The sequence below is a fragment of the Polypterus senegalus genome, chromosome 18 (genome assembly GCF_016835505.1).
Source record: "Polypterus senegalus isolate Bchr_013 chromosome 18, ASM1683550v1, whole genome shotgun sequence".
NCBI classification, from domain to species: Eukaryota; Metazoa; Chordata; class Cladistia; order Polypteriformes; family Polypteridae; genus Polypterus; species Polypterus senegalus.
In genome coordinates this window covers 45,413,468-45,436,842 of record NC_053171.1, presented here as the reverse complement: position 1 = coordinate 45,436,842, position 23,375 = coordinate 45,413,468, and the positions used below count along the sequence as shown (strand labels likewise).

Genomic DNA, 23,375 nt, shown 5'->3' with positions numbered 1-23,375 from the left:
ACCATGCCACGCTCAAAATTGCTTAAATCACCTTTCTTTCCCATTCTGACATTCAGTTTGAAGTTCAGGAGATTGTCTTGACCAGGACCACACACCTAAATGCATTGAAGCAACTGCCATGTGATTGGTTGATTAGATAATTGCATTAATGAGAAATTGAACAGGTGTTCCTAATAATCCTTTAGGTGAGTGTATTTTATATATTTAACCTAACACACATCTGTGGGATACCTTTCCACTATGGACAACAAAACTGAATTTTTCATACTGCTTTATCCACTTCAGACAAACAAGGAAAACGAATGAGTTTACGTCACTAGTTTGAAAAGCAACTCTTGATGTGATGCTAGTCTTTCATGTAGGAAGCACACACATACATATGCACACACACAGAATTATCCATTTATTTATTTTTGAACCCACTTAATCCTTCATAACAGGAGAAATTTAGCAACACTGATCAACCTGACAGAATGAGGAAATCGGAGTCCCCGGAGGGAGCACAAGCAACACCAGAAAGACCATTTAACCAGAGCCAGGAATAGAACACGGGACAACTGTACCCACCAAGCCACAAAAAGAAACCTGCAACTAACTGCAGTCTCAATTATTTTTTGTTGCTGAATAATTTCAAATGTGTGTCATCAGTTTCAATACAAGCATGTTTTGTTAGTGATGATATGCATGATATATGACAGGCCTCACAGCTGAAAGAATTGCATACGGATGATCAAAATGTGCAGTGACTTAGGAGTAATCATATTTGATAAAATTAGGGTTTGTGAGCGAGCCACTTCTTGATAAATGGGATTTGGACTAATATAGCAAGAGCAACAATTCCTCAGTTCGGGGTGCAAGCAGGATTTGTGAGAAAATAATATTGTGAAAATGAAGTTTCTCAGAGTCACTCTAGTATCGGGTGAAAATGGCATTAGTTATAATATGGCAACTGAATAATAATATTTTATGACAATACATCCATGATGACATTTTGTAAAAATGGATGTTTGCTCTAATATTCTCAAGATGATATTTCATGGTATTCTCATGTCCCTTGAGGCACAAGAGTTCAAAAGAAAATTAATAAAAACTGGGGAAAGGCGGAAGCTGGTTTTGGATAAGCCTGAATGTTATTGTAATGGCAGATCTGCACTCTTCTCCTTAACAATTAACAATCAAATGAAGGTAAGCAGCTGCTAAACTGTCGGCATCCATTCATTATCCAATCTCCGTATTCTAGTTTATGCGTGTGAGGGTGAAAACCTACCCTGGCAGCACTGAGCGTAAGACCAGAAACAACACCAGATAGGACTCCAGTCCACTGCAGGGCATACTCATGCACACGCTTACTTGGGGAAAGTTTAGAAATCACTTGTTATCCTAGCATGCATGTCTTTGGGAGGTGACAGAGAATCCAGAGTACATGCTAAAAACATACATGGATAGAAGAAGAATGTTCAGATTTTCTTCAGTCCTAACCATCCGTTAATTTTTTATTCTGCTTAATCTTCTTGAGGACTGTGGTTAGCTGCTTCTACCAACCTCAATTTTTTTGCATAGGATGTATTCTTATCAGCAAGATTTCTCTTCTCTCTCAAACTGTGATTAGCAATACTGCTTTTTACCACATGAACCATTTTCTTCTTCACCCTTATTCCTGTGTGTGTTATATACAGTGTAGCCCAGGCAGTAAATATCCATCCATCCATTATCCAACCCGCTATATCCTAACTACAGGGTCACGAGGGTCTGTTGGAGCCAATCCCAGCCAACACAGGGCTCAAGGCAGGAAACAAACTATGGGCAGGGTGCCAGCCCACCGCAGGGCACACACACACACACACCAAGCACACACTAGGGACAATTTAGGATCGCCAATGCACCTAACCTGCATGTCTTTGGACTGTGGGAGGAAACCGGAGCACCCAGAGGAAACACATGCAGACACGGTGAGAACATGCAAACTCCATGCAGGGAGGACCTGGGAAGCGAACCTGGGTCCCCTAACAGTGCTACCCACTGTTGTAGTGTCATGTTTGAGACTAAATGCCACCTTAAAATGTTCTGCACATACAGCATAGTTGTTTTAATTTTATGTCATATGGTCCTGCTGGTTAATGCTGCTACCTCCCAGTACCTGGGACAGGGCTTTAATTCCTGGCCCATTTTCCTTAATTTTGCATGAATTTTTAGGGGTTACTTCAAGTGTACACCCACATCACAAAAGCAAGTATGAAAAGTTAATTGGTAAATGTAAGCTTACCTGGTATGTGTGTGTCAGCGTGGGTGTGAACATGAGTGTGCTTCCTTCTGCCTGCCCTTCACCAAGTGCTTGTCCACAGCTTCTCCTGATCTTGTAATCGAAATTGAAGATCAAGAAATGGATTGGATGGAAGGATACTGATAATGTAAGTATTACAGTGGTGGGATTTCAACCTTCAACCTGATTATTTACAGGTCAAATCTTAATCCATTAGGGAGGTAGTAGAGTGGAGAGAATTGGAATGTGCAATTATCTATGTCCTTCAGAAGGCTTATTCTCACCTGGCAGCAGTGTCAGGATTTCTTTTTGGTTTCTCCAGTGCCTTCAGTTCTGTTCAGTTATCCCTGGTACATGGTAAGTTCAGAGATATGCAGCAAAATGAGCTTATGGTGTCCTGGATAATGGACTATCTGTCTGGCACACTGCAATTTGTGAGACTCAAAGACTGTGTTTCTAATAACAGATGTGAGCAACACTGGAGAACCACAAGAAACAATCCTGTCTCCTTTTCTGTTCACCCTGTACGCCTTGAACTATAAATAAAAGATCAGGTCATGTCACTCGCAAAAATTCTTAGATAGTTTTTACTTATGGCGTGTATTGATAACAAGGATGAGACAGAATATTAGAGCCAGGTGGAAAACTTTGTTTCTTGGTGCACAAAGAATTGTCTGTAACTTAACACCAGCAAAACATTCTTTTTCTTCTTCATCTTCTTTGACTGCTCCCATTAGAGGTTGCCACAGCGGATCATTTTTGTATTGTTGTCCCAAAAAGTGATTATTGACTTTCACTGCTCCAAAGAGCCTTTACACCCGGTTAATATTCAGGGAGTGGGTGTGGAGGTGGTGCATGCATATAAATGACAGGCCCCATTGGTCTTATAATACAGAGGAAATATACTGCTCAAAAGAATTAAAGGAACACTTTTTAATCAGAGTATAGCATAAAGTCAATGAAACTTATGGGATATTAATCTGGTCAGTTAAGTAGCAGAGGGGGTTGTTAATCAGTTTCAGCTGCTGTGGTGTTAATGAAATTAACAACAGATGCACTAGAGGGGCAACAATGAGATGACCCCCAAAACAGGAATGGTTTAACAGGTGGAGACCACTGACATTTTCCCCTCCTCATCTTTTCTGACTGTTTCTTCACTAGTTTTGCATTTGGCTACAGTCAGTGTCACTACTGGTAGCATGAGGCGATACCTGGACCCTACAGAGGTTGCACAGGTAGTCCAACTTCTCCAGGATGGCACATCAATACGTGTCATTGCCAGAAGGTTTGCTGTGTCTCCCTGCACAGTCTCAAGGGCATGGAGGAGATTCTAGGAGACAAGCAGTTACTCTAGGAGAGCTGGAGAGGGCCATAGAAGGTCCATAACCCATCAGCAGGACCAGTAGCTGCTCCTTTGGGCAAGGAGGAACAGGATGAGCACTGCCAGAGCCCTACAAAATGACCTCCAGCAGGCCACTGGTGTGAATGTCTCTGACCAAACAACCAGAAAGACTTCATGAGGGTGACCCAAGGGCCCCATGTCCTCTAATGGGCCCTGAGCTCACTGCCCAGCAGCATGCAGCTCGATTGGCATTCGCCATAGAATACCAGAATTGGCAGATGCACCACTGGTGCCCTGTGCTTTACAGATGAGAGCAGGTTCACCCTGAGCATGTGACAGAAGTGAAAGGGTCTGGAGAAGCCATGGAGAACATTATGCTGCCTGTAACATCATTCAGCATGAGCAGTTTGGTGGTGGGTTAATGATTGTCTGGGGAGGCATATCCATGGAGGGTCACACAGACCGCTACAGGCTTGACAAAGGCACCTTGGCTGCCATTAGGTATCAGGATGAAATGCTTGGACCCATTGTCAGACCCTATGCTGGTACAGTGGCTCCTGGTGCACGACAATTCCTGGCCTCATGTGGTGAGAGTATGCAGGCAGTTCCTGGAGGATGAAGGAATTGATACCATTGACTGGCCACCACACTTTCCTGACCTAAATCCAATAGAACACCTCTGGGACATTATGTTTTGGTCCATCCAATGCCACCAGGTTGCACCTCAGACTGTCCAGGAGCTCAGTGATGCCCTGGTCCAGATCTGGGAGGAGATCCCCCACAACACCATCTGTCATCTCATTAGAAGCATGCACCGATGTTGTCAGGCATGTATACAAGAACACAGGGGCCATACAAAGAGCTGCGTACAATTTTGAGTTGCTGCAATTAAATTTTGGCAAAATGGACTAGCCTGCCACATAATTTTTTCACTCTGATTTTTGGGGCGTCTTTGAATTCAGGGCTCTGTAGGTTGATCATTTTCATTTCCATCAAACGATGTGGCATCCTTTCGTTCCTAACACATTACCCAGTCTATATCAGTATAGATATCCAGGAGGATTTCTTTTTCCCATTGAGATCTGATGTGTTTTCAAAGTGTTCCTTTAATTTTTTTGAGCAGTTTATATACGAGTAAGTAAGGGCAGAGCAGACTCTTTCTTATTAGAAGACTGTTCTCTTTTATTGTGAGTAGTGACTTCCTTTACATGTTCTACAACTCTGTGATGGTCAGTGTGTTTTTCTACACTGTGGTGTGCTGAGCTGGTGACATCACTTCAAGAGAGGCCCACCAAATCAACGAGCTAATTAAAAGGGCAGGCTCAGTTATAGAATGTACTCAGGACCCCCTGGAGGTAGTAGCAAAGGAAAGAATTACAACAAAACTGAGTGCCATTTTGAACAATGCTACACATACTAATACTGAGGACTTTCAGCCAATGAATCATTCAGCAGAAATTTGTCAAGAAATGCTACCGGGGCTCCTTTATACCAACAGCAACATGCCTGTATCAGAATCAGAATCACTTTTATTCACCAGTACTTAAAGCACAGGAATTTAAATTGGTAGCTTTAAAGCTTCTTATAACATAACAGAACATTAGACATCCAGCCATCCATTATCCAACCCGCTATATCCTAACTACAGGGTCACAGGGCTCTGCTGGAGCCAATCCCTGCCAACAAAGGGCGCAAGGCAGGAAACAAATCCCAGGCAGGGCACCAGCCTACCTCAGGGTGCACACACACACACCAAGAGCACACTAGGGACAATTTAGAATCGCCAATGCACCTAACCTGTATGTCTTTGGACTGTAGGAGGAGATCAGAGCACCTGGAGAAAACCCAAAAAGACACGGGGAGAACATGCAAACTCCACGCAGGGAGGACCCGGGAAGCGAACCCTGGTCTCCTAACTGTGAGGCAGCGCTACCCACTGCATCACCGTGTTGCCCAAACATTACACACAAATATCATAAATAAAATAATTTAAACAACACATATTATAAACAGTTGCAGAATAATGCAACAATAAAAGAGATTTGAAAATGAAAGTGTGTATCTGTATAGTGTGTAGACCTTCATACACACATCCATGTACTGTGCGTATATTCTACATAAATATTCACACCTATATACCTTGTAAAAAAGAACATATTAATAAGCATTGTAATACAGGGTCAATTATAGGTTTTCAAGGGTTTTGGCCCTGGGAAAGAAACTGTTTAGGACGCTTTTAATTTTATTTTTAATTGTCCTAAAGGTTTACCAGAGGGGAGTTTTTTGAACAAGTTATGAAATGCGTCACTAGGGAACCTTTTAACATGGTTTAAGACACTAGATACAAACAGTTCTGCAGCAGACCTGGGTAATGCCTGACTGTGACTGTGACTGCCAAGTCAGGAGCTTTCTTTATGTTTAGTCATACTGGTGTGTAAGTAAGAAGGGCTTGTTGTTTGTCACATTATAATAAGTTTTATCTATCTATCTGTCATAAAGGCTGCTGGTTCAATACCAACTTCTGACTCACTATGTGAACCTCAGCAAATAATTTTACCCATCTGTGCTCCAATTATACAGAACACATGAAAGAAATTGTAAAGTATCTCATCCCATAAATTGCCTTGGATCAAGATGTCAACCATTTCTTTATAGTCACTTTATTTTTTTTATGAGAATGGTTTAGTTATATCAAACCACTGATGGGGAGTATTAAAAAAAAGATAATGGCAATAGCAAGAGTGATATTTAACGACAGCTACAATGTGGACATTGGAATGTAGATAATGTTAATAGAAGTTTAAAACTCTAAATAATGTCAAGGCTCTAGTGCAGTGACCCCCTCTTTTGCTACAGGGTTACCAGGCTGGAATTTTTCCTCACTGCCTTGGGGTCCTGTATTTAAAGGATCAGGTACCTCATGTACCTTCTGGTTTGCCCATGTTAACAGAGCAACATGGTTCCACAACTATTATTCTGGTAATATGTGCTGCCTCTTAATGGGGTTATGGGTGATTTTTGCCCTTCTCTTAGGCCTCACACCTTAAAATGGCACAATGCTCGCTCTTCTTCTGATTTAGAACCATTTGAAAGTCCTTATCTCTGTGGAGGCATTCTGTCCTAAAATCCATCCTCTTTGGTCTCAGTCTAACAGCATACAGAGTCAGGCAGGGAGACGTAGTTTAGAGAAAGTATTGACAGAAAGGCCATCTTTGTATTATACCATTGTACACTGTACGTACCATCTTCCTCTGATGGTGGCATGTCACATTATTCCAATCAGATTAAGTAATCCAAACCACAGGATTAAATCTGTTTCTTTTAAAACATAAAGTAATTGTTTTACCACCAACACATCAAGATTAGATATAAAAGACTGAATATATTATTGCAATATTTTTGTGAATTACTAATAATTCATTTTTAGGGTCACTATTGTCACCGGTACAGAGTACAGTGATATTCTTACTTGCATGTGCTAATCACCATGCACTATGTCTCCCCTCTCTAACACCATGATTAGTGATTATAACTTTTTTTACCTCAAGACCTTTGCTTTAATTACCTTAAATAACTACATTACCTTGATTGAAGGTATAAATTGATTTGTGCCATTAAAATTGATCAATAGCTAAAAAAAGAAATATTCCACATTTAATCGAATCTTATGGCAAAAACGACACATTCCCAAATCTGCAGCACAGGAGTAAGCGTACTGCTTACTGCCATTTCAGAGTTTTAAATCATCTTGGGCTACCTCTGTTTCACGGGTTTATGACTAAAGGAACACCTCCATTAAATTGCGTGTAGGTCTTGCTTAGCCCAATGCAGGGGCACTCACCAAATTCACTGGAAAATTGGGCACAATTCTCTAACCACAGGAAGCAGGTAGGTTGTAGTGAAAGGAACCTCATCAAAAATGGGTGGTGTTAAGTGTGGTGTTTCCCTGGGTTTTATTTTATTATTATAAGTTTTATTTCCACATCCTGAAAGATGTGTATGATAGGTTCATTGTTCTTTCCAAAATGGACCTATGTGAATGTGGCCCTTACAATACCCTGATACCCTGTTTAGGAATAGATCTGGCCTTCAGCTGAATGCTCCCAGGATAGGCCCTGCCCTTCGATAATGAATTGAATTATGTTAAATTATTACCGTGTATTTCACAGTACAGTAGATGAGCTCAATAATTATATTAAAGTGTTAATCAATCCCTCATTCCAAGCTGATTATTAATATAACTGGCTGTGCTAGTTATATGCTATTTGGTATGGGATTCATAAAAGTAGTGCTAATTTTTGTGATGACAAATGCAATACATTTTATTACTAAAAGTGTTTGTGATACACCATTTTTTGGAATGGCAGAGACATAGCAACAAGATGGACACACAGGCAGTTATCATTTTATTATGGTGGATTCTTCAATATGTGCTTAGACTGACTCGTGCTCTATCCAGGGTTGCTTTATGCCTTGCATTCAATGCTACTGGATAGTTATATGTTCCTCAAACTCTGCTACAGATAAATAGGTTAGAAAATGCTTAATGTTTAGAGATACAGATGTAGCAGTGCACTAACTGCACTGCATGACTTTTGATGGGCTCCTTGTTGAAATGAGTTTTAGAAGCGCCTCTTCAATTGTTTTTTTTATTAATAACTAGCTGTCCTCTGCGGCTCTGCCTGTGTAGTAGTGATACAGGACAAACTTTAAAAATCAATAATAAAATTTAAAAATTTGATTCTGTCCAAGCGGAAGGTAGGTATGCTCAAACGACAAAGTTTTTAAATCAATAAACAAACAGGAATCACTGGCTAAGTGGCGGGAAGGTATGCTCCAAAACGTGGTGAGCGGTACACCAACTTGAACGGAGGCTGACAGATGAGTGAGGAGGTCCCAGCCCAGCTCCTCACTCCTGACATCATGCTTCCCCTCCCCTCGGCCCGCAGCCTCTGTCTCTGTTTAGTGTGCTAGCGAACATGATACTCAGTGTGATAAGAGAAGTCACAAAATCAACTGGAATGTTCAAGCAAATTATAGAAAAAAACACATTCCAAATCCGTTAAGTAGTTCTATCGTGAAAAGCAGACATACGTACAGACGGACAGACGCGGGATTTTATATACACAGAAATATGATAATAATTTTACTTATGTTTTAACATGCACACACCCACACATATACATGAGCACTTGTCCTTATTTCCTAGAACATGAAGGGAAAAAATAAAAGGAAATACAACCTTCAGAATTCAGTTCTGTCAACCTCTTACAATTAAGGAAAGAAGAATCTTATGTTCATCAACCAAACTTCTTGAAAAGTACATTTTTTTCTATCAAAACAGGAGATTTGCTACAGCAAGCACATTGTATAAATCTAATAAATGTTGTGTGCTGATGCACATAATTGCCCTGCTACATGATCCCATATCTAAAAATCCCTTTTGTGCCTTTTCCTGTAGCTCAGCTGAAGTTCAAAGTGTCCATGAATTACAGTCAAGCCTCCCTATTTATTTTTTATTTTTCATGAAGCCAATGAGGGATGCAGGGCACATTACACCCTTGTTTGGTCATTTTTACTGAATTCAATTAGTAGACTAAAGTGACCCACAGATTTCCAGTGCTGGTCATTTATCATTTGTTGAGCAGTCACCTACAATGTTGAATCGTTCTACAGACCTTGAAGCTTTGTATTCTCTTAAAAGGCAGCCATAATATCTCAGCTCAGCTCTCATTTGGTAATTAGTTCATCCCTATGCCACCAAGTCAGACCCTGTATTCATCCATGTTTTATATTTTAATGCCACCTTGTTCTGTCTGGGGACTTGGGCTACTAGAGCCTATCCTGGCAGCAAGAGATGGACGAACACAAAGCAGAAAGTGGGCTTAGACTGCACATAGCCACACAGGTAAGTCTGTTAACTTTTACAATACAAGTGTCCTCACAGTTTCAATTGACCCTTTTGTTTTATATTTAACGTTAGCTCTATTACATACATTCTCTATTTCACACATTACATACATCAATGTATGTAATAGAGAATAAATTAGACAAATTAACTGTAATCTAATAAAATAACCATATTTTGTCTACATTTACCTAGTGACTATCTATCTTTGCATTGTTTTCAAAAGTTTTTTCATGTTTGTTGTATGTGAGTTATTAAGTTCCTGACATGTGACACAAGGACATATAAAATTTAAACTTTATATTATTAGTCAGAAAAAACTAACTTAATCCCATTGCAATTGTATTAAGTTGTACAAACTGACCAAGACCAGCCATTGCATAGTCGAGCTCCATTGAGAGGGGACCTAGGGTGCTTCCACCAGTGTAGACTCTAACATGTTAACTCTGAGACAAGCATTTGATCTTTAAAAAGCCGATTCTCATCAGTATGATGCCAAATTTGTTCCAGGGAAAGAGACACAGCATTGTTTTTTAAGGCTGTGTATGAATTTATGTACTCACCAGTTTTAAAGTGGCAGCTACAAACGCTTAGTGCTTCAATGTCGTAAAAAGAAATGTGTTCTGTTATTTCCTTTGATTGCTTGCATCCATTTTCTGCACTATGTTTCATATATACAGTATATATAATCTCTGTTATAAAAAAAAAACTTGGAAGGGAGACTAGGGAGATGAGATGTAATCTTCTCAGAAGACAATTTGTTGTCCCATGAGAGACACTTTAACGTCATGCAAGACAAGGCAGTGAGACAACATTTAAAACAAGTTCACAGACATCTAACCTAGCAGTTGTTGGAATGCTTTTGGCAGAGACATCATGTGCTCCCAGCTCTTAAAACAACAACAAGCAAAACACGCACCTCGCCAGCAGCAGTAAGCCAGCAGATGATCCGACCGCTTCTGCTTAGCATGCGTTCAGCCAAACCACATCCCCCCCCAATACACCCCCACCCCCCAAACCCCCACAACGCGAACCACTTCTCCTTAGCGTGCGTTCAGCCGCCCCCCATTTACAATACGAGCAGTGTTATAGATCCTGCGAGGAAGAGATTTAACCATGCCCGGGGCCGGAAATAAAGGACAAGTGCATATTTTTTGTGCATATTTAAGAAAGAAGCACTTGGGGAAAGCAAAATTCTACATCTTGGCAAAACCCTAGGGATACACAAAAAAAATGTTTTTGTTCTAGACAGTTCTTAGTTTTAAGTGTGTCAAATGTGTTTTTCTGGCTAAAAATTTTTTTAAGGAAACTGTAAACAATAATTAGGCTTGTGTAGTGTTCTTCTTAATTAACTAAGTCCCAACAGCATGAAACTCAGATGGACAGATAAACAGAATGTCATTCCATCACAGTGGGCACTCATTGGAAGGACCTCAGTTACACAAAACTGGAAAAATGAAGTTTAGAGATAGGACAGAGTGAATGGATACATAGCATGTATAAATACAGAATGGGACAAAATATCTCAAATATCCAGTTATTACAACAATACCAAAGACGTTTAATTATCTTTATACAGATGACCTATTGAGATTCACTGCCACTGCGTCTCCATACATTAATGGACACTAATTAATTAATTAGTCTCCCATGGGCCCTTATCCTAGATCAGCAGTTTTCAACCTTTTATACTTGTGGATCAGCAGAAGCCTTAGAAAATATTCAGAAACCAAGGAAGTGGAAAAAAACAGTAAATGCATTTACTCTGTATCATAATTTGTCCAACCAGTGCCTGACATGGAAATACATAAGTGCTGGAACTCTCTATTTAAATCTAATTTCTTAGAAGAGTGAAGATTTTTCCATCCAGATTTGCTAACGTTAGATCTGTGAGAGTAGGAGGAAGGGAGTATATCCCCTTGGAGTTTCTAGCATCAAGATTTTTTTAACGTTAGATCATAGGCACAGGTCCACCTTCAAGTTTCAAATGTGCAGATTTAAGAACATTAGATCGTGGGTGTGGGTCTTTTTTAGAATTCTGAGAGTTCAGATTTTAGAATATCTAGATCAGGGGTGCCCAGCTGGTCGAATCTTCAGCCCCACCCGGAAGTGCAATTACAACCAGGTGGTCAAACACCTGGAACGCCTCCAGGTGGACTATAAAATGGGCCAGCCACCACCACTTGAGGAGCCAGGGTCGGGAGGAGGAGGACTACGCTTGTGGAGGAGTGGTGGTAAAAAAGGAGAAAGGATTGTGGGTGCTTGTGATAAGTGCTTATGGACTGTGTATTGCCTGTGGGTCACGGGAAGACGTGCGCCCACGGGTGAAGAAAATAAAGGTCTATATTGGCTTTATACTTGCCTCTGTGTCCATCTGTGTTAGATCGGTTGCCTATATAGCGCCTTGTTACTATATATATATATATATAGCTATATATATACTGTATACTTCATACATAAAATGTATGTTGTCATACCTTGCATAACTAAATAACCTTTATGGCACAATAACAATTCAATACATTTATGGTCACTACAGTATTTGGATTTAATAATCGTCATGAGGGAAAAGGCTGACTCGCATAAATAAGTAGAGCCGAATAATGCAGTCAAGGAGCTTTTGAATTCAGCCGAGTGAAAAATGACGCCTGTCCGATTAACTGCAATTTTAGTTCCCTCTCCTTTCTCTTTCTCAGATCGCTTTTTGGAAAGATGTCAGTTTCGTAGATTTTGTGAACAGTTCGAAAATGCCTTTCCACATTTACCTTCTTTGAAATAGCAATGATAGATTGACAGATCAGACAAACACACTTTGATTGTGACATTGTGAGAAAAAAATCCTCTTCCAATTCCATATCCAGCCCATACCCTCCCCAAACAATTTTTTTTAAACCCCTTCTTTAGTCGATATAAATTGGAAAGCTAACTAGATCACAGCCGGAGTTTTGCAGTAGCGTTCATGCGTGTGGGATGACCAGTGTGTTAGAAGAGAAAGAGATCTCAGACTGGCCACCCTGTATGTCAATCAAATGGCAAATGCCATAGGGAGGATATATGATAGACTAACGTTTAAAAAGATTTTTTTTTGAATGCAACGCATTCTACCTGCACTACCTTTGCAATCTACCGGTCGATCACAATTGACGCATTGGGCACCCCTTATCTAGATTGAATAACATTAAAATGGATGCCCCTTTCATTGAAGGAGTTGGTGTTTAGAGCGTCAAGATTTACCAACACTAGATTGGAGGTGTGGGTCCACCTTTGAGTTTCTCATGTCCAGATTTAGTAACATTAGATTGGATAGTGTGGGGGAATTCCCACTTTGGAGTTTGGAGTATCCAGATGTTATTGGAGAAAGGGGGGTGGAAGGAGAGCAGGCATGTTCCCACAAAGTTTCAACTCTACAGGCACAACATGACATCAGTTTTAATTTGAAAGATCATCTAGAGTGTTCACATTGACTAAAAACATAAACTGTGAATTGACTGATTTTTTCGAACCGGCAAAATATTCTATGGTCTGCCATCAGTTCAGTTACAGGTGAAAAATATTCTTTGGACCACTACCAGTCTGCAGACTGGCACTTGGGAATCAGTGTCCTAAACAATCATATCAGCACCTGTCTAAATCAAATTGAAATAAGGACAATTCTCCTAAAGAAGTCAATAATCAAATGATTCTCCAGTGTCATACATAAATGGGCTATCTTATGAAGGGGAGTTTGGCCATTTAAAGCTCTCTCACACTCTCCTCATTATTTAATTCAGTTATCTCCTTCTTGTTATTTCACTCCATATTTTATTTTATTTCCTAATTAATCATTTTTGATGGGAATGAGTACAGAACAAAAATATTGTTATGAGCACTGTCAATTTTAAGTGACTGAATTTATGAGTAAGGTCTCATATCCTTTGACACATGCAGTCCCTTGCTGGATGGCAGACATACAATCAGGGTTAACCATTTATCCAATAAGACCTCATTTTACCTGAATTAGCTACCATCTTCACCCTCTGATTATTCTTAGTCTTTGCTCCTCAAGGTTTCATAGTTTTTAAGGGTCCTATAGCACACCCTGGCACTTGGGAGATCACTGTCAAACTGGCAATATGCCACATGTACTGAACATTAAAAGATGGTGTTTATGAAATCTTCAGCTATGACTCATTGAATGCAAAGGTTTCTCTGTGACATAAAACAATTACGCAGAGCACTCTGAAGCAAGTCAGTGAACAGGAGCACTTTCTGACAGCTGAGTTAAAGCCTTCAATTAAAACCTTCATGAATTATACATTGGCCCATTTTGTGAAATGCGTTGGTAGTATACGGCCTGTGGGGCAGAGGGGGTGGCACAGACAAGACAAGAGGGTGTCAGTGCTAGAACTCTAGAGGAAGTCTCAATGTCAAATTCTTTCAGGGCAACACCTGAATTGAAATGCAAGACAATGTTCTGCCAGGGCGTGCTGAGATGTTACAAGAAACAAGGGGGCTTTTACCTGATTAAAGATCTTAGTGCCCTCTCATTAGAGATGGGGGTACCATGTGTTACTGTATGTGAAAATCATAATAGTCTTATAGTTCAGAAAATGGTATGGAATGGATTAAGAGGCAAAATATGTGATTATCAGCACTGGGTGGTGTGGCCACATGCAGGAATGATAGGTAGTGGAAGCAGAGAATAGTTGGGGAACCAACTGGGTTGTCCCATTTAACAAGTAAATCCAACTGAAACAAATACCTTTTGGCTCCAATAATCAGCTTTTTGGGGCAAAATCAACAAAAGGTAAATTTAACTCTTTGCTGTCGTGCATTAGGGTCAGTCACAGGAGCTCAGTCCGGCCTGCTCTGCTTCTAAAAGACACTTTGCTCTGAGCGGCTGAGTTTCTTATAACACACAAACAAGAAGGGACGTGGCTAAGTACCCTCACTTTGCAGTTTCTCAGGGCTGCGGGGAGAGAAGGAGATAAAAACACAATAATGCAGAGTCCCCTCTTGCCTCAGTTGTTATCACATAGCTGCAAGGAGCCCAAGACGAGATCCTTGGGCGTGCATGCACAACAGTTGCTAATGTAAGATGTCAAATGCTCATCTTTCTGGTAAGGAAGAAGTTCTTCAGATAGTACAGTAAAATTAAAAGCATCTATAAAATTGTAGAGTCCTTTTATACAGTAAAAATGCAGGTGTGTATATTTGACAATAACTATTTTAATGTTAACAGAGGTAATACTTGAACAAGATTAAGAATTACAAAACAGTCAGTTACTCAATCAGCCAGTTAATTTTACAGTGCCTTTCCTACAAAGTGCTTCACAACACACGTAATATGGTAGAATTTTGATTTTTAACAAACGTGCAAACCTTTCTGAAAACATGTTTTCACTTTGTCATTAAGGGTTACTAAGTGAAGATTAATTTGCAAAAATGGCAAATGTAACCATTTAACATAAAATCTACAACACAATAAAGTGTACGAAAAGTGAAGGGCTCTGAGTACTTTCTGAATCCACTGTACTCTATAAATACTATACTATATAACGTGAAGCTCACCAGGAAAAGTGGTCTGAGATGATGAGATGAGATGAGACATGGTGGAGATTATACTGTCCAACTTCAAGTCAGTGGCATCATGGTTTGAATCCTGCTTGTATCTTAACAATTAACTAAGTGATATCAAAAGTGAAACATTCATTGTTTATTACTATAATATTATTTGTTATCATTGAAAGAGTAATTCAGTCTTTATTTCTATCAATCTCCTGTATAATAAGATGTGTATTTAATTTATATTATTTTAATGTGTGGAAGCATAATAACATTTCTTTGACTTCCTTTGAACTTTCCATTGCTGTCTTCTGTAATTTCAACTGATTACACTGTCAGTGTTCCTTAAGGATTCAGAACCATTATCATCTTTGTGTATATTTTTGTATATTAGTGTCCCTGTTTGGATTGCTTCTGAATGCTCATTGAGCTAGATATTTAAAAATATCACTCCAGTTCATAAAATGTCTGATTTAGCATAAGTCACCCTAATTTGGGTAGTTCAGTAGAAATGTAATGATTTATTTCATGGAGGAGAAGTACATAATAAACTAGAATAGTTGTTTCAGATATATTAAATGTTTAAAGTATAAATATTTTTGATTATAATAGACATTTGTCATTTTACACCCTCTGAGGTCCATAGATGGCGAGATCTGTAGTAAAAAATCAAAACTTAAAAATAACATCATTCATAATCAATGATAGTCTAAAACAATGCTCCACATGCTTATGTTTAAAAGTTGTAAATTTCAACTTTCAGGAAGTGGTTCTTAGAGGGCTAGGACCATTCATAAAAAAAATCAAATATCAAAAATGTCATCATATTTGTGATTTCCAACCTCAAAATAGTATAAAAACAACACCCCACAAGCTTACATTACTGATCACCATTTTTTTGAAGTTTTGTTAAAAGGAGTAACCACTCATACCCCATTAGGGGTGAACCTCTAGGATCAGTTGGTGTGGCATGCACAACTTCAAGTCTTTCTGATCATTTTTGCTGAGACACCTTTTGGTTTTACTCTTCATCACAAAAGTGTAATATGGCTCACAAATGGCCTAAAAATTTGTGGTTTTGGGGTCTAGAATAGAGACAAACCCCAAAAAATGTGATGTTTTGCACAACTAAACATCAAGACAAGTCGAGCGGTATATTATATGTGGGAGTTTTTTCATACTGCTGAGTCAGGAGGCACCAGTCAAAAAAAAACTAAAGTGATTTTAAAGCATTAATAAGTAACTCTTATAAACACAATAAGTCATTAGTATTCTATAAATTTGCCTGTTCCTATATGACAATTGTGTTATACTTTTCAAGAGAAAACTAAAATGCCTTGCAGAGTGCAAGTCTTAATTGCTGCTGGAATGGACTTAAATTTCAACTTTGAGTTTTAAATGGATTTATACATTTTAGGCATAGAGATCCACTTTGGGAGTGACACCTGTGTGTGTGCTTGTGCTTGAATGCCTGAGTCAGAATGCAAGTCTGTGGACACGGATACTTGAAAATTAATCAGTCAAAAAAATGAAAAATGTCATTATTATTGCACTGTAAAATGATTGAAGCATTTTGATCTTAAATAATATAATATAATATAATATAATATAATATAATATAATATAATATAATATGTATGTATATACTGTATCCTGTTTAATAAAACCCCTGTGTGCATCCAGGTGTCCATGTGTGTGTCTTCTGGTGAAATGCACATGCACGGGGCCGCACGTGATCAGTCTCTCCCTGTGCATTCCCTGTGCAGAGACAGAGAGAGAGAGAGAGAGAGACACACACAAACACACAGCGCGCGAGAGAGAGAGACACACACACAGGCACGCGACAGACAGACACACACACAGGCGCGTGAGAGAGATGCACACACACACACAGGCGTGCGTGTGCAATGTGGTTGTTTATTAAATTACATATTTTTCAAATGTTCATTTTTTTCCCTGTGCTTAAAACTCATTAAAAAAAAGTGTTTTTAGCGAGTGGTTCGTAGTGCTATAGCGTGAACTCTTGCAGTGTTAGTTTTCTCTGTTGTTCAAGGTTTCTCAGTGTTATTCAATGTTTTTACATGTAGTTTACTATTATGCTGTGCATTCTATGGTGTAATTAACTATATTTGTGCTTAAAAACTTAAAAAAATATATATTTACATACAGTTCGTACGGTCTGGAACGGATTAATTGTATTTACATACAATCCTATGGGGGAAATTACTTCCACTGAGGTTCCACTGTATTGCTGTCAGAGAAAATTACAGGCATTTTACGGAAATACAAACCAGTATTACTGCGAGAGAAAATTAAAGGCACACATTACAGTGACGCATATTACAGCCACATACAAGGTCCCTTGCCATTTAATATAGACTGTTCCTACTAATGTTTATACACTACTGTTCTAGTGCCCGTTATTGTAACAGGCTTAATGTCTAGTATATATATATATATATATATATATATATATATATATATATATATATATATTTATATATATATATATATATAATGTCTCGCATGCGTGAGTAGGAGGCAGGACGGATCTTAAACCGCTTCGAAAGACGTTCACCGGCGGGGAGTGGTCGGGGACTAACCTTTCTCCTTTGTTTTCCAGAAAAAGAGACGCTCCGCCATCATAGCCTGCCCACAGTACGTCCACTTCCGCCCTTCCTTTGCCATCTTTCCTGACGTCAGAAGTCCCATCCTCCCTCACGGTTCCTTCCCAGCATTCCTCCACTTCCGGCCCCTCCTCTATAAAATGGCGCGGCGCTCTGAAAGGCGTCGCGCATATGAACTGTTTTGTTTATATGTTGACCTGTTCTTTTTTTGAAAATTTGTGGAATTGTCTGCAATATACGGGGCCGGAAAACCCCAACCCTTTATACTGTCTATTGCTCTTTTTTACAATATATATATATATATATATATATATATATATATATTTATATACTGTATATATATATACACTGCAGGTACAATGCAGGGAAAGTATTGATGTAATATTCGCCAGATTTATTAATTTATAGGTTTTTCTGAACGCAATTTGACCACTTTGGATAGGATTTTTCTATCTTTATGTCAGGATGTGAGGCTGTGGACATGAAAACTCAAAAACTACTCATTACTCAGTATATATAAACCTTTTGCAGAGTTATTAGGATTGTTAAATAACAGATGATAATTGATTTTGAACATAGTCATTCCAGTAGGTTTTGCTGTACAGAGTGTAATGGACAGCCAGCAGTTCATCCCGGTCGACACATCCAGGATGCTAGATGGCGTCCTCCCTGCAGCCTAGAGGTGCCCCGGATTCCCGCAGGGCATCATGGAAAATGGAGTTTGGCTTCACAGCCCTGCTGGGTACCGTGGGTGCCGCCAGGGGACACTGCAGGGAGACACAGAGACTTCTGTTTCTATTATAGCCCAGAGGTACTTCCAAGTCTTGGGTTCGGAAGAACTGAAGTACTTCCGGGCTGAAGAAAAAGAAGAGTTTTCACCTGACCTGAAATTGCTATGCAAGCACATGGACTGAAGGACAGAAGTACTTCCGAGTCAAGGACTATAAAAAGGACTGTGGGAAACCCAGGAGACTGAGCCGGAGTTGGGAGGGAGTGTGAGAGAGCTGCTGGGTGGAGACGAGGATTGAGATATTGTTATTGATTTATTGTTCAGAGTGGTGGAGGTGCTTTGGGGCACTTTATTGAAGAAAATAAGATCAACTTCTGGGTGATTTTACCCTGTGTACTGCATACTGTCTGTTGGGGAAAAAAGGTGCGCAATAGCCACCAAGCGTCCATTAACTTACAAGAGATAACTTCATATGCTGACGGTGTACTGACTGTAAAAAAGGCCGACAGTTCAAGAAATTTAGAGTAAGGAGTAGGAGAAAGAATGGAGTCAAGGGCAAAGCAAAAGTTAAGACTGGAAAAGAAAACAAAAGAGTCTTCAGAGCCAAATCACAAATCAAAAATCAAAGTCTAAAAAGCAGAGCTCGTTTCTAGAACCAGTAACCAAATACCAAAAAATCTGCCAAGTTGATAAGTTTTTTTCCAATCTGAGATACAAAGATTGGATGTTGTAAAGACATCTTGGATGTTGAGAAGCCCTTTTAAACCTTCACCAATTGACCCCCAATATTGTGAACCTAGAGGTCATGCCCATAGCAACTGGAATCCTCATCATGTCAAATGAATACATACAATGGCACTACCCATCGTGAAAACAAAATTGGCCTTTAGTTATCTTTTACTGGATGCAAATTCTAAACCAAGGCTCTAATAAAGACAATGACCACATAATTAAATTCCCCCAGTAGAAAAACCCCAGAAATGACACCAAGATGATTTTTATAAATATTACCTTTATGTTAATAAAGTTACATATTTACTGCGGTGCGCTGGTGCCCTGCCCGGGGTTTGTTTCCTGCCTTGTGCCCTGTGTTGGCTGGGATTGACTCCAGCAGACCCCCGTGACCCTGTAGTTAGGATATAGCGGGTTGGATAATGGATGGATGGAAGTTACATATCTGACACATATTTTTTGTGTCTTGTTGACAATATCTGTGCCAACTGATCATAAACAGCACAAAATTCATTAGAAGGTAATTAAAACATGTGGAGCACAAAAGGAACACTCTTCAGTAAGCACCACACACAAATTAACCTCCAGCAGGATAATAACTGCCCCTGGCTCACCCTCAGCGGTCCACTTACCTCATCTACATTCTCAAAGGCATTGATGATGTCATAGGGCAAACAGGACAGCAAATCGATGACAAACCACGTTTTTAAATAGTTCATTCTGATGAGCTTGGGGTCCGATATCACTTCCCCACCTGGGCCAACAAATGTAGTGTGGAAGTTCAGCACAATGTCCACAAGGAATATAACATCCACCACACTGTCCAGCACCAACCAGGCAATATTATTCTGCTTGGTTTTGAAAGACACATTGTAAGGGACCATGATGGCTGTGTAGAAAGTCAAGATAAGAATGACCCAGTCCCATGTCGTCTTGAATGCACAGTAGTGCAGAATTATATGAGGTGGAGTCTTGGGAGCCTCTTGCTTGTATTGTGGAAGAATATCTGACCCCAGTTGTAGAACCTGAAAAACATAAATAGCAATTAATATGTAAAAACATGATCTTTCACAGCATTGGAGTTAAGTGTGTGTCAAGTGTTTATACTGGATGGAGAGACTTCAAAAACATAGCATCAGTTTGTGAAATGATGGATAAAGCTAAGCAGTAGGAAGTAGACAGTGGCATTTCAAGAATCATGTTTGCACTGCTTGGGATTTATTTCTTAAAATAGTGGCAGGAGATGTCTGAAGCAGCCACTGGTCTCAGGTTGTATCCCATTAAGTCCCATTACCTACTAAATTCTTAATAAGACCTGTAATTTTACCATTTCTTGCTAAAGCTGATGGATGGGCACAGGAGTGTTGCATGATGCTTTATTTATTTGTATGTATATTTATTTGAGTGTTTTACTCATCTCCTATGCCCATTGTTTCCATTACAAGGCTAGCTGGCATCAGGCATAAGACTGAAATCAACACTGAATGACATACCAGATCTTATTAGGACACACTCACACTCATTACATCTGACCCAGTTCAGACAGGCCAACTAGGAGCCATGGCACATCTCTGCCACTCAATTAATGTATTTATGTTTGCTATTTTAATGACTTTTACTGGTTTTTGGTTTTAACTGCTTTTATCTAGTTTCTAACCAGATCCCAAGGAGATGCACTTTTGTTGTCTCCAGCATTTGTGAATGTGAGTGAATATATAAGTGTGCCATTCAATAGATTGCCTGTCTGTTCGGCGTGGTACACGATAAAGATGGGAAGCCCACCTGGTTCTGTAATGGAGTAAGCAGGCTCAGGTAAAAATGCTGCAGTTGAGTTCTGGAGTTTACACAGTTGTTTTTTTAACTCTGGGTGTTTACTTTGAACTACACACTTAAGCCAACCCTTCTCTGTACTTTTCACTGTATGGGTATGTGCCCATCTTGATTCAATGAACTGCAAGTGATTAACCTCTCTTTAGAGTATCAAGTCCCTTTCACAAATTCTAACTCATGAGCCATCTAGTTTTTATTAGCTGCGATGCAAATCAAACTATTCAGTTTAGTAAATGAGTAAAAATAAAGAGACTCTAATGGCCATTATTCTGAGCAGTCAGAAGCCGACTCATAATGCTTGCTTCCAGAGTTTTGCGTGGGAATGTACGGCACTGTTTTTGACTCCCATTGTGCTCAAAGCAGCCTCTCACCCTGCCTCTCTGTATTTCTGTAACAAGATGTCAAGACGCCTGCTTAATAAGATGTTTACCTTCCTTCTACCCGTGGGACTGCTCTGAGCAATCCTTTCTCCTCCACAGACTCCCCAATGATCAGAGTTGCCCCTCGCTCACTCAGTAACACAATCCATCTGCCTGCTTTTTCTATAAATGTGTATCCTGCATCTCCCCCCCACTCCATACTGGTTAAAATACAGCATTCTTGCCTCCATTTACTTCTTGGAGTGGAGTAATTTAGAGACGACTGCAGGTCTCGACCTTTGGAAGTAACTGTTTTGTTGGTAAACCATGAGTGGAAATAAATTTGAATTGTGACAAATGACATCTGCGACATTAAAGTCATCCCTTCTGCAAGCCTGCAGTGCTCCCTGTGCTGGAGTGGTGAATCGAGATGCCTTATCTTCCTTTAACTGACAAGATAAGTGCCAATCTGTCTTTTTCATCAGGTTTAAAGTTAATGGAGGTAATTGTGAGGAAGAATTGGAGGAGGGTTTATTATTTAGGCAGTAATGGCTGACATTGAAGAAGCTACTGCGGACGGCGCTCTAGCTTTTTGGTAATGAGCCAGCCGGAGGCCAAATCACTTCAGTGAGCAAAGGAGAGAATACCAAGTGCTTGGCTGAACACGGGTTTGCAAAAATAAAAACAAGGTGGTGTGTTTGGAAGATCTTTTCCTCCATATCTGTGATAATAATAATACATTTTCCTTTACGTTCATCATTTCTGTGAAGTTCCAGCTCTCCAGAAAAGATGAAATTTGAGCGCAGTGTGGGAACGGACAGCGGAAATGCAAAACATGGGTTGAGGGTGTTACTAAATACTAATGAGAAAAAACGGCCGTGGCTTCAGTCTAATTACACTATGAACATGGCTTCATATTATTTTATCTTGCTGTTTGATGGGGAAAGTCAACTTTGAATGTTTTTGATGTACAGTGACAGACTTTCAAGTACAATTTCCGTTTGGTCTTTATGCAGGCCACTGACTTGAAATTAGCACTGAGGTACTTCTTACTGTAAGTCTGATATTTAATTTTGTCCTTGCCCACTAGATGGATGGCAGGGGCAGATCCTGCAACAGATAATCAGAATCACAAAGGTTGTAATGAAAGTGTAATGGTGAGCATTCAACTTCCTTTTAACTTAAGCATTTCCAAAGCTAATTAAGACATAGTACCACCCCAAGGAATTGAATATTGGAATATCTTATTGGAGACATAGTGGTGACAGGACAAGAATCTCACCCTTAATGTCAGCAAAACCAAGGAACTGGTCATAAACATCACAGAGTAGAAGGCAGACCACACTTCTATCTGCTAAAAGAGTGAGCAGTTATACATTTCTTGGAGTGACTATAACTGATTAACTGAAGTGGGTACAATTCATTTAATTTCTTGGCAAAAAAACTCACCAGCACTTCTACTTCCTTGGACAACTCTACAGGTGCTCAGTGGATCTCATCCACATTGGTTATGTCATATCTTGTCATACCCTGCTCAGCTAAAGAGCGTAAAGCACTGCAGAGGGTGGTGAAGGCGGCATAGAATATCACCAGCATTGAACTGCCTGCTCTCCAGTAAACAGGATAATTAAAAACCTCAGGCATCCTGCACTGCTGCTTTTCTCACTCCTACCTCATGCAAATGGTGTAAAGTCATTGACACTCACACCAGCACATTCACAAGTCCTAAGGTTCTGAAACAGTCAATTATGTGAAATTCAACCATTGTAACCAAACATCCATCCATCCATTTTCTAACCCGCTGAATCCAAATACAGGGTCACGGGGGTCTGCTGGAGCCAATCCCAGCCAACACAGGGCACAAGGCAGGAACCAATCCTGGGCAGGGTGCCAACCCACCGCAGTGTAACCAAACAATGCATATAAATATATCCATCCGTTTTCCAACCCGCTATATCCTAACTACAGGATCACGGGTCTCTGCTGGAGCCAATCCCAGCCAACACAGGGCGCAAGATAGGAAACAAACCCCGGGCAGGGCAC

General features: G+C 39.8%; 1 protein-coding gene across 2 annotated transcripts in view; it reads right to left on the bottom strand.

Annotated features, from left to right (window-relative positions):
• Positions 1 to 23,375, bottom strand: part of LOC120518316 (potassium voltage-gated channel subfamily H member 5) — a 407,701-nt gene that overhangs the window by 305,653 nt on the left and 78,673 nt on the right. For both annotated transcript variants that reach the window (XM_039741054.1, XM_039741052.1), the window contains exon 6: positions 19,776 to 20,168. In XM_039741054.1, the coding sequence (XP_039596988.1) occupies positions 19,776 to 20,168 (393 nt within the window). The remainder of the gene's footprint in view (positions 1 to 19,775; positions 20,169 to 23,375) is intronic.